This window comes from Ursus americanus, chromosome 4, assembly GCF_024610735.1.
Source record: "Ursus americanus isolate L20-20 chromosome 4, mUrsAme1.1.p, whole genome shotgun sequence".
Taxonomy (NCBI): Eukaryota; Metazoa; Chordata; class Mammalia; order Carnivora; family Ursidae; genus Ursus; species Ursus americanus.
Genome location: NC_142130.1, coordinates 62,288,143 through 62,302,868, shown reverse-complemented (window position 1 = coordinate 62,302,868; position 14,726 = coordinate 62,288,143). Strand labels below are relative to the sequence as shown.

The following is a 14,726-nucleotide window of genomic DNA, read 5'->3' as shown; positions in this document are numbered from 1 at the left end:
AGATGCTGTCCAAATTGCATATAGGGCAGGAGGCGGCAAAATATCCTGGCTTCTCCCTACCTCCTGGTTCCATGTTTTAATCCCTGACCAGCATCAGGGGTCAATACTCTTGTGATACTGAGTGGACAATCAAAAGGTCTAGGAAGAGATCTGAGAGCAAACAGACACGCAAAAAAACAAATGTGGTTGCCCTTTCTAGAACTGAGTGGTTTGCCCAAGAGGAGAAACTATTCTTCTTTGTACCTCGGAATAGACTCACTGCTTTGGCCACACAGGGCAAAAGCCACTGCCCAGTGAGGAGGGCATCAGGCTCCACGTGAGCAATCTACCTATAATGAAGCTATTAGGAGGGTGAAAACTGACCAATGATGCATTAGGATATTTACTAGGGGGAAGAAATTGAGGATAAACAGACATTTACTTATAGAAACGAAGGAAATAAAATAGGATCAATTTGGCAAAATCATTATTGATAGAACACAATGTAATTGAGATCCAAACAAATGGTGCTTTCAGACCAAAGAGGTTGAAAATATTCTTAGGGCACAGGGACTGTGTCCATTTAACTAATTTTCTCTGACATGAGATATGGCATCATGAGGAGATGGTAAATGATTTCAGATTATGGTGATAAATTGTTCTTCCTGATGAAGTGTGAATGGCTGTAGGTAATTACATGAAATTTGGACACAAGGAGACTTAGTCAACAAATGTTTATTGATATTGAAATATATTCAATTATTAGTTTTCCAGTGGAAATCATAGAAGCCAACACGGTTTGTTAAAATTAAGCTAGACTAACATCACAAGTTTGTTTTTCAAACCAGTCAGAGCTAAGTGAGTAGGGGGTAAGGCTAGATAACTTATGTCTTTAATGATATATGTCTGTAACTGTCTACTGTGTTGGACATAATTAGTAATAAGAATGCTGTGAGAATTTTTTTTTGATTTGTACATTTCTACTTTCCACAACTGACTAATTCAAACCAGCACGTGGAACACATGGGATGAGCAAAAAAGTCTAAATTATACACAGGTTTGAATATTGGCTCCTTGGGGGATAAACTGTGTAAGAAATACAAATTCCAGAATGTCTAATTTCTAAGGGAATTGTGCCGCACTTTTTTTTTTTTTAACTTCAGATTATATAAATACCAATGGCATTTGTTACAAAGAGATTCTTTGGAATTTTTCTTTGTTCCACTCTGTACAACATTGTCATGATTGAATTTTTTTATAGCTCAGACTTACATTGACATCTGAAGAAGTTGTCAAATAATCTTTTCCAATTAGGTTATTCTTTCCAGATTATTTTAGCTCCAGGAAAATTTTAATTCTGATGTCTAAAGAGGTTAATGTGTTTTATTTAAAGAAAATACATGTAGAATCACAGAACTTTTAGAACTAGAAGCAGCCTTAAAGATTGTCTAATTTTAATGTCATTATTTTACAGATGAGAACACACACCAAGGACATTTAGTGATTTTTCTAGAAGCACATGGGTTGTTAATGACAGAACTAGGTTAGAAATCCTTTTCTTTTCAGATGATCTAAGAAAGCGTCCTTTGCTTCATTATACAGTAAGACTTCATTTTTTTGAACATGTTATATAGTTCTGGTTCATGGTCGTGAATAGTCGCAAACATCTATATAGTCCTTTTTTTATCCTTAAGAAAAAGAAGACTGTTTTTTCCAGGAGGTAACTCATTCCTTACTGTTCTCAGCGTCAGGTTATTTGCATATAAATTCTTCAGGTCAGTCATCTCACAAATTATTTTCTCCTTGTTTGTCTATGTTGAATTCCTTCGAAAAAAATGCAGCTCTTTCTTCTGTCTCCCTCTCTCAAACTGAATCCTTTTTAAATCTTGGTTATTTAGTATGGGACTCTTATCATCTTTGGATTTTGGATTTGTAGTTTAATGTACTGTAACAGAGAGGAACCAGAAAATTAAAAATGTGAAGCCACATATCAATGCTCTTGTAAGTAGGACTTCCTTTTTACCATGGGAGACACATTTAAGAGGCATGACTTGCCCTAAGCTCATGAGGATAAGGTTTCTGGGCCCCTTATTTACATAGGCCACCTTCCAAAGCTTTGAGATGAATCCTAGCATTCATCTTGATATAAGTTTTTCCAAATTTTAAAAGATAAGCTACTTTAACTACAATCATACAAAAACACTCTCTCTTTCACACAGATGTCCCCTCTACCACACTTCCCTTTGTGGGGTGGTAAGGATCAAGCTATATACCAGATGCATATAGTTTGGATTTAGATTTAGTGGGATATATTACTAACCCAACACCTCGAGATATAACTCTCAAACACCTCCAGATATAATTAAGTAATCATGTCCTAGTGAACAAATGGCATCTAGGAATACTGCAACCCCTATGCTGTTTCAAGAGGGGCTGAGAACATATTACTCTATGAACAGAACCTACCTGTTCCACCACCAAATATGAGAAAGAAAAGAAACATGTTTGAGATGTACTAAAGACAAAACTAAGATAAATGTGCTAGTTGTTGGGAGAGTAGTGTGTTATGTTATACATATAGCTTAAGCAGTAATGAATACAAATTTACATGATTTTTCTGAAATCTGTGGTATAGTGTTTAACAACTTTTCAAAATTTGTTGTGATTTCTCATATATACTCTATAAATACTCACTTTCATAATTTAGTATGCTTTTGTATCTTCTTAAAAAGCTCCCCTCTGCACAATTTTTATAGGTTTCAGATCCTAGATCAGCCCTTGGGTGACCAACTTGCCAAAGTTAATCTTTTCTGCTTTAGGATAGCTGGACCCTGGCTCACTCCAGGAGCTAGAATTCAGCAGGGCTGGGGCAGGAAAGACTCTATTATGAGCAACCAAAGAAGTCAAAACAGGTAAAAACTTCTTCTGGGAAGTACAAGAAAAAGATCAACATCAAAGCAGTTGAATTTTATTGATAAGTCTCAGGGCATCAGCATGGGGCCAGGAATCAGACAAGCTCAGAAGCTTCACAGGCCCAAATGTACAGCAGAGAGCAAGAAGCAGTAGTTGCACCTACGAATATTTCCTTGAAAAGGCTGGTTTTTTTTAAGACTTGTTATGATTGGGCACTGCCTAATAGGAAGGTAGTTTGGCCTATCTCAGATGGTTAATGCAGACACTAGATTCACCGTTAACTGTCTAGGCTAAAGAATTTAACACCCATACGACTTCAAGACCATGGCCCCCAGGGATTGGAATCATTATTTCATTTTGCTTGTATGAATGTTATTAGCATATATGGATGACCCTGTAGAAAAACTAGATGGAAAAAAGAAAAAAGAAAAAAAAATGTCACACACACACACACACACACACACACACACACACACACACACACATTAAGTTCTGGGATTCCAGGAGCAGAGAGATTTGTATGGCTCCATTTTCATAGGATTTGGAGGAAGAAGAAAATGGGAATTATTCCAGTTGGCTAAGAAATTATTAAAATATGCTCACAGCAAATACCTTCAGATGTGACAACAGCAAAAACTTTAGAGGGTAGTCTGGTGGTCTAAGATTCTTTTTTTGGTTAAATCTGGGTTTGAATCCCATCTCTGTCACTTGTAGTCACGTGCCCTCGGGCAAGGGCTTAACTGATTTCCTAAATTCCTTAAATTACTAAAAAATAAGGTTAAGAAGAAGAAAAACCGTAATATTTACTTAGTGGTAGATGATTTATATACGTTATTTAATTCCTGTAACAACTGTTTGGAGTAGTTACTTTTAATATCTTCATTTGACAGGTGAACACACTGATACGTAAAGAAGCTGAGGAAATGGTCCAAGGACATCCAGCTTCTCGGTAGCATCACTAAACATGAAACCACCGTGGTTTTTATATTGCTGCCTCTCAAATAATGTGTCTACATATTGCTATTTGTGAGAATTCCTTAATATAACTTCATGCAATGCTCATGATATACAGAGGAGTTTTCATAAATATCAGTTCCTTCTCTTTGTATCCATACAGTACTTGTAGTTTTCTCAAAGCAGTTTACATTTATTTCATTTGATCTTTATGCTACGGTAAGGAAACTGACTAAATGATATCAACAAATTATGAGTGGATCCGGTCCTAGGTCCCAGGGTTTCTCACTTCACATTTGTCACCTTCTCATCTCCAAACCTGTCAAAAGGCCGTAAGAAGAGATTCTCATTTTTAACTTGAGTCCGCCCTTCCTTTTGCAGGCTGTAAGCAGAAAGGCATATGCTTATTTTTATAAATGAATGAGTGCCTTGATGTTACAGAACCTGATAGCACACATTGAAAATGATTACTCTGTGTTCTTTGGGAACATCATAGCAGGAAGGCCACGCTCAAGCAGACACCCCCCCCCCCACTTGCAATGACAAGCCTTAATGGAATGTGGCCTGCGGAGTGTCTGGGGTTTGTGCGAGGCTGGTGTCAGAGCAAGTGCAAGCAAGTTCGAGAAGCTCAGCCTTTATGACATCGTGCAGCTCAGTCCTTCAAGGCACCACCCACCTTTTCCAGGGGGAATCTGCTGAAATGATTCTCTTGGAAACAGCCTGGAAATAGGGGGGAAGGGTGTTAAGTATGTGCTTTTGTCTGTGGATGGGTGAGTGGGTGGAGACGGGGGTGGGGGCGGTGAGGGAGATGAGAAGCAAAGATGGAAAAAACAACCACCACTGCCACCAAAATATTCTGCTCAGGATGAGGGAGTACACCCTACAGCTGTTAGCACTGTTCAGCATATTTTGCATATTTACATATACCAAGTATTTCCAAACAGCCTTGTGTTTGTTTTAAAATCCCACACGAAGATGTCTGGTAAAGCTGTCACTGGAAAGCTTATTTTCTTGGTGATGTTTGCAAAACTGTTTTCAAAATTCTGTATATACATCATAAACCAAGCAGAAGAGTTAACTGTCATTACCAACGTTATAATCTAGACTAGTTCATCTACTCATCAGACAACATTCAGAGCAAAACACTCATGTTCTAAGGCAAAGAAAGCACCTGGTTGGTTGAAGACAATTTTTTAAAAATTATTTTTTTGGCTCAATACAAAATGAAACATAGACCATCACCCAGTGATACTTGGTTTTGAAGCCACCAAAATGTGATTTTCTTAATTGCTCTTGATTCTCATCTTTGATTTAGAAATGTTTTGTCTTTCAGGGTTTTTTTGGTTTTGTTTTTTTGTTTTTTGTTTTGGTGAGAAAAGTGCTTAATACTGGTTGGATTTCTCATATAGCCATTTTCTTCAGGAAATATAAAACACAAAACCACACATAGCCCATTTGAAAAAAAATGAGGGCACTTCCAGCAGAAGGAATGGGGTAGTTTAAAGCTCTATTTTCCTTTGAGCAAGATCCACAAGAAAAGGATAGAGTGTCACGTTTAAAGGGGAACAGATTTTGTATTTTTTGGCAAGATAATAAATCCTCTGTTACTATATTTGGCTCCCTGCAAATAGTCTCTTTTACAAGTGCAAAGCAAAGATCAAGGCTGGTGTTCTTCATTCAGCCACAGCCCAACCTGGTGTGGAAAGTCAAACAGTTGTACTTGAGTGTTGTTTTGAAGACAGTCTAGCTCATTTATTGATCAACAGCCTTCCAGAGTATAGGTGTCTACTTTACACGTTAAGTGCATCAGAACATGTTTGCTTTCCATCACAGTCGTTCCACTGCTTAACTGATAACAGATGTAATGAATCCATCTGGACCAAAATGGAAAAGCTTTACCATGTCAATGTGGTCATATATAGATATTTTGTCACATGTGTATCAGCAGGTCAAATGAGATGCTTGGAGACTTAGGACATCACAGGATGATCATACGTTCCCAAAAAAGGAAGCAAAACAATTAAATGGTAGTTGATTATCCCCAGAGAAAACACACTTCAGCTAGGAGGAATCTGCACCAGATGTCCCGCTCTCCACCCCCCCTGAGTGCTTGTCTGACATAAATACCACATCGCCCTCTAGATTCCAAGGCACTAGAATAGCCACGTGAAATGTTTGAAATAACAACAGAAATTCTCTTCGTAGGCAATTACTTAAGTGAATGAAGATGAAACCTCCACAAATGGCCATTGTGAACATGGAAGAAGCCTTGCTAGTTTCAGTGATTTATTAAACAGTCCCAGGTTACAGGCCTGATGAAAAACTGTATCGAAATCTACTACTAATTGTGGTAGTAGAATAATGCCCCCTTCAAAAAAATACTCACATCCTAGTCTCTAGAACCTGTGAATATGTTACCTTACGTTTCAAGGACTTTGCAAATGTAATTAAGAACCTTGAGATGAGGAGACTGTTCAGGCAGACTCTATGTCATCACAAAGGTCTTCAAACATGTGAGTGAGGCGCAAAAGAGAGGGTCAGAGCGATGCCATGTGAGAAGGACTTGCCCAGTGGCTAAAGGCTGAGAAGACGGAGGAAGGGGAGCATCAGTCAAGGACTCTCGAAGCTTGCAACAGCAAGGAAAGAGATTCTCCCTTAGAGCATCCAGAAGGAATGCGGCTGAAACTTTGATTTTGCCCGAGAGCAGTGCCGAATGTCTGACCTACAGGGTGGTTAAGATAATAAATTTGTGTTGTTGGAAGCCATTAAGTTTGTGGTAATTTTTTACAGCGGCCATAGAAAACTAGTAACACTAGTCCAGTCTAAATATAGCAAACAGTTAAAAATGCCAAATTATTTCACCTAATATGTTGGGGGGTCTACTGATTTAAACACTTATTTCTAGACTTTCGTACTTCTAAATGAAATTCATTTAAGACGAAAGTAGAGTCCATTGTAGGAAAACTCTAGCTTCCTTCAAAAATAGAAGGTCTTGGAATTTTCCTTTCCAAGTGCAGTTCTTCAGTGCCAAGGAATTGTTAGGAAAGGTTTTTTGTTTTTGTTTTTGCTTTTTTTGTTTTTTGGTGTTTTTTTTTTTCACAACACTTATAGCAAGTTCTGTATCCAACAAGTGTAAAAACAAAGCAACAAAATGCACTTCTCTTAAAGAGTCATTTGATAATTTTAGAAACATTGTACTAAAAAATGCATTTGCAAGCTTCCTGCTGTTATATAATTAACATAGCCCATTTCACTTGCTCTTCCATTATAAACGCTTGTTTTATAACCCACTCCTCACTGTAACAACTAAATTTCTTGGCCTTAGAAATTAACCTCATAAAAACAAACAAACAAAACACTAAGATGTTTTAATTTCCGAAGATATTTATAAATTGCTTAATTGGATAAGAAGAAAACAGAGCTTTAGTTAATTGTCAAGAAATGCAGACCAAACCAAAATGCTACATTAAAATATAAACATTAAATTCACATTAAATTATTTATTGAACATATTGAAGATAACATTGCTTTTACTATAAAGTCCTCCACCATCTTTTATCACTGACACATAGTTATGTGACCTGCATTTGAAGAGTGAACAGAAATATGAAAATGCCTCTTTCCCGAACCCCAAGAAAAACAGAAAAAAAATTAATATTTTATAATTAGCTTGTAAAACCAAAAGTTTTATGAATTTTGTAAATTAAGACTGACAACATAGGCAAGATTAGTTAATTTGTCTTTCTGGAAATGTAAAATTAAGATAGCATAAAATTGCTCATAAAACTAACAAGTCTGGAATTTTGTTATATTTCAATGTTGTAGGATAATATTTCTATTAATAGTTTTCAGTTTGCCTAATCAAGTGACAAATATAAAGTCCTCCATACTATTTATTTTTTAATAAAAGTATTTCACCTTACCTAGATTTATGTGCTAAAAACAAATTAATCCGTGTTTTCCCTTCCAATATATGCACTTTAAAATGATACAAAGAATTCACACAAAAACCCTTCCCTATACTGTATATCCAGAAAAATGTATGGAATAGTCTTTTTAAATCATATATAATATCCAAGATTGTAAATATCCTAAGAAATTAAATCATGTGTGTAATAATCATTAACTTTTGCCCTAGCCACAGAATAAAAAAAATGTACATCTCTATTAGTATAAAGAGATATAATTAGAAAAGTTCACATCTTATGCATACACCAAAAAAAAAAAAACCCTAAAGAATCTTATATTCTAAAAGAGTTATTCTTATGTCAAAATTTAGTAGTCCAGAAATTGTTAAAAAGGAAGCTAATTGACAGTCACCTGCCCTTTTCTAGAAGGTATCATTGTTTACTTATATCATGGAATTGGTAAATTACGCTTAATTCAATTAGTATTTCTTGGAACTTTAAAAGGAGATTCAGATAAATTTATTGGATCTAATTAATTTGCAATTTCAAGTGAACATTAGTTTAATTAATTATTCGAAACTATACAAATATTTTTCAAACAAACAAAAAAGCATAATGGACAATAAAGGAAATAAGAAAATCAAGATATTTTAGTAATAATGGCTATTTCTATATTTTGGGAAAGTGTATAGGGTGAAATTCCCAGAGAGCACTAAAAGAAAAAAGGCCGCTGAAAAATTCTGAAAGTCTGTTCTGTGCCCAATATCCATGACCACATTACCAAGGTCATCAACATTTTGAAGCTCTTGAGACTGAGGGTTCCCTGCAGGGCCCACCCATACCCCAATCTTCAATCATCCACTCTTGTGTAGTTTATATATTTGTCTTCCACATACATTTTTGAACTAAAACTATACCCCAATTTTTCTAAAATGATTTTAAAGAGAGTTTTAATACTTTAATAAGAGATTTAAAGAGCTCTTGGGCCATGTTTTTGGAGAATAAATTTTAATTTCTCCAAGAAGCCTTAAATTTTCTGAAAGGTGTGTCTTTTATCCTGGAGACAAGAAAACACAAAACAAAACAAAACTGGGTCCTAAAGATCCTGTAGATGAAAATCAGCAGGCTGATTTCAGTCTTGGTCTCATACAGTTTCCGCTTTTCTGCTGTCCTTATGTCTGCTGTGAAGGTGATCAATCACAGGGATTCTAACTGCCATCAATACTCCTTTGTAACTGCAATGGTTCAAGTGAACTCTTTCCATCTTCAATAACTGACACAGTGTCAACATCTGCTTCCAATAAAATTGTTTCTTTTTTTCTCAAGCAGAGTAAATCTGCTGAGATTGTAAAGGGATTTTTTTCCCTCCCCTTTTCATGCAAACGATTTTTTTCCACCATATTTTGCAATTTTTCCTCCAAGGCAAGTAAAAAAAAAAATGAATAACTTCAAAAGAGAGGTTTTTATTCCAGGTGCTAAGGAAGCCCAAAATAGAACTGTAAAAATATAAACTTTGGTGATTTAGTAAAGATGTTGCCTTAATTTGGGAGAAAATAATACATAGGATCCTGGATGAATAAAATTTTGGAAATGTAAGAAAGCTCACAGTTGGGACCTACACACCGCTAAAAGGTTAATTTATTTTCCTTCATAAATGACACACTAAAGTAACAGAAATAATTAAGCAATTTACACTTTATCTTCAACAAATAGTAGTGGACGAGATTCTCTTGCAACAATGTGTTATGAAAAAGCAGTCATTTATCTATTTGCTGCAGAAATGACTATGGAAAGTATAAAGAAGGGACATCTGGGAGCTCAGTTTTATGACTTACTTAATTGACAGACATTTGTGGTACCTGTCACTTCTTGAACATCTACTATGAGACAGATACGATTGATGAGAGATGATAGAGAGATAGATAGATAGATAGATAGATAGATAGATAGATGATACATAGATAGATAGATAGATAGATGATAGATAGATAGATAATGATTTCCACACTTTACAGCCTGCCGGTTAGGTACTATTATCTCAAAAGATAAATAAACCCCAAATCACACATATCTCATTGTGGCTAAGCCAGAATTCAGAAAATGACCTAATGCACAAGTCAATGCTCTTTTCCATTAATTCATTCTGCTTCTCTATTCATCCCTCAGTCAACACTCCAATATATAAACTTTCCTTTTCCACCACTTAATGCCACTGCCCCATTGACTTAATTTGGCAAATACTATGCAACAAAGGGACACTCAGTAAGAAACAGAATTCAGTTTCTTGAAATATAGTTTCTGATTGCAACTTTAAATGACAAATGTAACACTAAACCAGAGAGCAAATGCAAAAACTAGGTAGATCCTGCCCTATTCTGCAGGTCTTAGGATAGGAATAGGAAATATGATTTGCAAAATGAATAATGAGCTCCTCAAGGGCATGTCTTATGCCAGTGCCTAGAATTTGTTTTTTTTAAGTTTTTATAAAGTTAAAAGAATTAATTTGTTAAATTATTTGCAACCCACTGGTTCTCATCTGCAAAATGTAGAGCAACCTTGGGCATTTTTGCTTAAAATAATAATGTAAATAATTTTAAGAGGACAGAGAAAGAAAGAAAAAATTACAGATGAAAGTTAGGAGGGGACGGCTAACTTTCTTAAGAACAAACATTGCTTTTAAAATTAAATTTAGAGGCTCTTTTCAAATAAACAGTGAGGGACAACATAGCCTGTTGAGATCTAACTTACCAATATTCCGTTGTTCCTTAACTCATGTTAGTTTAGCAGTCGAAGCCTAGATTAAATGTCAAATAAATAAGATGATTTAATAGGGTCTAGCTCACAGGCTTTAAAAACCCTGAATGAAGCCTAATTTTTAAAATAGTCAAAGATGGAGCTGTTCCAAATGAATGGGGGAGGAAGTTGGTAGCCCCCAGAAAAGCAGGTTAGAAGCCTCTAAGTACAACAGCATCCTTTTGATGTGAGAAAAGCAGCCCCAGAGAGTGATAGCATTTTAAACCCAAACTAAATTCAGAATATCATGATAAATTACAACTCATCCTCTTTTATAACTTTTGGTGGTGAAGGTAATGATCATAACAAGGGGATGCCAGGCAAAACAAAACAAAACAAAACAAAAACCAAAAAAACAAAACACCAAAAAACCCCAAAACAAAACAAAATCAAGGGGATGCCAGGCAATTACAGAGACATGCATTCTCTTTTTACTTAGACTTTGATCTATTCCTTGTCTGTGCAAGGATCTAATCCTTGCAGTATGTCAACAATGCCTTTTCTCAACAGGAGACCTCACTTACAAATCTTTCCTGGATACAGCAGAATTCAGGCCCCCAACTTTTCTTGGGCCCCAGAGCCAAGGAACCTTTCATACTATAGTTACCAGGAGTGGCACAGAACACAGTCCAAATTCAGGGTGTAGCTATACAACTGTCTCTCTCTTCTTGAATTCAGTTCAATGGAGAATAAGGAAAGAAGCAGAGAGTTAATACTTTTCTTCTCCCTTAATTGGGAAAATCCAATTGAATGATCTGAATGAGTTGAAGTACAACGCTGTTCTAAGAGAAACTGCAAAGGAAGTTAATAGGTTCCAAGGGAAGAGGAGGAAAATAAATAATCCCCAGTGAGTCATCCCATGGGAACTGCCGAATACTTGTCTTTGAAAACTCAGGAGGACACAAGAGGAAACCAATTTTATAGATTCATTTAACTTCATGCTCCACAGATTGGGCGAAGTACACACAACTGTAGCAAATCAAATTTTAGATCAAAATATAGATAATTAACCAAGCCACTCCCTAGAAATCTAGGTTCATATCAAAAATTCCTTAAGTTTTGACCTCACATTAGGTAAAAATATGCATATTGCGTTAAGGAGAGCCTGGTTAAGAAGAAACAACTTATGACAAGAATACAAGAGAGTGTATAGATTTATAACTCACCAGAGGCACCAGGAAAGAAAACTATTGCAAAAAACAGAGATAAGGGAACTACTTTAAATTATCTGTAAGAACCCTGCCTAGCTGAGCAGACTCTGTGCTGTTCTTATAGCTAAAATGTTTATGCACAAGATACACACAATTTAAAATGGAAAGTGGTATTTCACTAAACACTGTATTTCGTATGGGTGAAGACCAGGATGGGGCACATTTGAGAAACTTTTACCAAACTAAAATTTCTATATAACACTTTTTAATGCGACCCATCTCTGGAAGCAACTACAAGAGAATAGACTTTGCATCAAAAATCCTTAAGATATTAAAAACTGCTTTTATAACCCTAATCTTTTCCCAACAAGGTCTTAATGATAATTCCAACTTCACCTTATTTAGATCCTGAGGGCCATGCCAAGTTGAATCCTGAGTTTTCAAGGATACTTTCCAAAGAATAAATAGTCAATTTATTATCCCAACTTAAGTAATTGTGGCATAAATTCCAATTTAAATTTCATTTGCTCTAAAAAGTTTTCTTAAAAGAGTTCAATCAACTAAGACCAGATTTAAACAAACAAGAAAGTCTTGAAAAAAAATGTTTAAAATATTACATATATTTTTCAATTTACAATGAGTAACATTATCAGAAATAGCCATTGAATTAAAGGCTTTGTGACACACCTAGTACCTTCTGAAATATTATCGCTTCAAATCATCTCCAGGAAAAAAAAAAATCCACTTAAAATATGACCTTAAAAAATTGCCATCACTGCATAATTAGAAACAAGGAAACTAAGCCACTGGCAATCAAAGATAGCATGGGTAAATGAATTTTTTTTCCAGTAGTTGGATATAAACTGGTACCATTTGTCAAAGTTGAATGGGCTAGAAAGACAATTATACACTCTAGGCAAACTCTCCATCTGATTGAAAGTTTCTGCAAACTTTCTTCTTCGTCAACCTCCAAGTACTCTTTGGGACAAATCGAAGTAATGAAATATCCTTTCTTTAGTGTGGTCATTAACAAAACTTCCTTTTCAAGCTATGCATATAACTCAAAGCTAAGTGAGCTAGCATGGAATTAAATCTTCACTGAGATTTAATGTAAAACAATACTATATTGGCTTGGCTATGGTGCTACTTTTGTAAAAAAGGAGAAATTATCAAACACTTGAGGTAACCTAGAAAGCACAGAGAATATCACAGACATCTTAAAGACAAGCCTTCTCAACAGTTTTGCCAGTGCTTCTCTGAGAGCAAGTTCTTTAAACAGAACTTAACAATTTTTACAATATTAAAAAAAATACATCCCTCAAAAATAGCCCATCAATGCTAAATCAAACTTTCTGTATTTCTACAAAAATAGATACACACAGAGCTACAAAATTTTATTCCTGAAAGAATGAGCATTTTCATTTGTGGTTCATCTTTTCCTGACAAGGTGGTTGGTTCAAAAAGGAAAAACAAAACAAAACAAAACCCAACATCAAAAGGAAACAAAAATTAAACCATGTATCCATAAAAGCAAGACAAAAAAAAAAAAAAGAGAGTTGCACAGTTGGCAAAGGCTCAGATGAGGGGAAAAAAACAAACAAAAATGCTTTTCTTCAATGTCTAGGACCCACTCCGCTTTCTCAAGAAAAGGCTCCCAACCAAAGTCAGCTGGCTGATACTTCCTCTTCTCCTTGCATGTCTATCGTGTCCCACTGCAGAATGGAAAATCCTGGCAGCATCTTTCCCAGTGGGCCCACGGATTCACACTCCAACCTGACTTGCTAATACTGTATTTCAGTACCATGGGGATTCCTTGCTCTTGTCTTGATGCTGTAGACCTGGGAAAGGTGACAGTGAGAAAAACGAAAAGCTTTAATACAGGAAGCACGTGGAAGTAGGTGTAATCTACAAGGCATTGGATATAGAAGCCGAAAAGACAATCAAGGCCACTGTGGGGCATGGCTTAAGGATGACCTGATCCCTAAAACAATTCCGTGCTCGAGCTCACAATTTTCAAAAAGCCAACCAACACAGAGGTTGACAAAAACTCTAGACTAGAGCAGTCCTATTTGTACGGCAGAAATCCCTTACTGTGGTTTTTATTTTCTTGACGTATGAGTGGTAATAAATACAATAAAATAATATAAACAAAACCTTCTTATTTCTAATTCCAAAAGGAGCTAAAATTTGGAGAAAACAAGTTAACCAATCTTTGGGGCACTTCAGTTAATACTTTTCAGCAATTAAATGATACTTTTGAACTAAACGAGTGAGTAAATTCTGGTGCTATTTTGAAATGTAGTTAGTCCATGGTGGTCTTGCTATGCAAGATGGTGAGCAATTAGACATGGTTAAAAACTGGATCTAATAATGTCAGTAAAACAGACATAGCCGGTTCATAGCTAACAGCACAAAATATTGTTTTTGTAAATGTACTTATTTTTTCACATCTTCCTCCAGAAAATATTTAAGATGGCTTATAAAAATCTATACTTCATAGCAAGAAAATAAAATTTACAGATGAGGTTTTAAAAATAGCCACCAAAGGAAAGTAAGTGAACACGTCTGAATTCCAACTCCAAGCTAAAGTGATTAAGAAGTTTATCAAACAGGACACAGAAAATGTGACTCTGACTTGGTTCTGATACAGTCAGCAGCACCTTCAGCTTACACCCCCTTGAAGTCACTTACCTCAGGTTCCTTGATTTTGGGCATAATTGTTTGGAAGAGGAAAGACAAAGTAAAGACTGCTCTTAAATTGATTAAAACCGAATACCACACATGCAGGAAGGCTACCGCATAAGTGGGAAGAAAGGCAGCACCATTGCTGCCGTGCGGGTGCTCAGATCACAGGATGCTTCCTTGATCCTGGGTCTAACACTGTTGCAAGGCTGCGCTGGGTGTCAGAAAGGGAACGGTTAAATGCGCCAGTGGGGTTTCAATTGTAATTGTTACTAAAACAGCTGCAGTGATTTCATCTCTGGTCCCTCCAACTTGTCAAAGAATTTTACAAAACAATGGGTGTCAT

The 14,726-nt window shown here is 35.9% G+C and overlaps 1 protein-coding gene across 5 annotated transcripts in view; it reads right to left on the bottom strand.

Annotated features, from left to right (window-relative positions):
- Positions 1 to 705: 705 nt before the first annotated feature.
- The window catches only part of VGLL3 (vestigial like family member 3), a 55,552-nt gene continuing 41,531 nt past the window's right edge, over positions 706 to 14,726 (bottom strand). For 4 of the 5 annotated variants that reach the window (XR_015724235.1, XM_045785414.2, XM_045785413.2 and 1 more), the window contains one exon: positions 7,332 to 13,536. Coding sequence is in view for 4 of the 5 variants with exons in the window: in XM_045785414.2 (XP_045641370.1) it covers positions 13,493 to 13,536 (44 nt within the window). In the remaining variant the exon portion in view is untranslated. Of the gene's footprint in view, positions 1,925 to 7,331; positions 13,537 to 14,726 lie in introns of those variants that run through there. The other variant, XM_045785416.2, reaches the window with a different exon arrangement.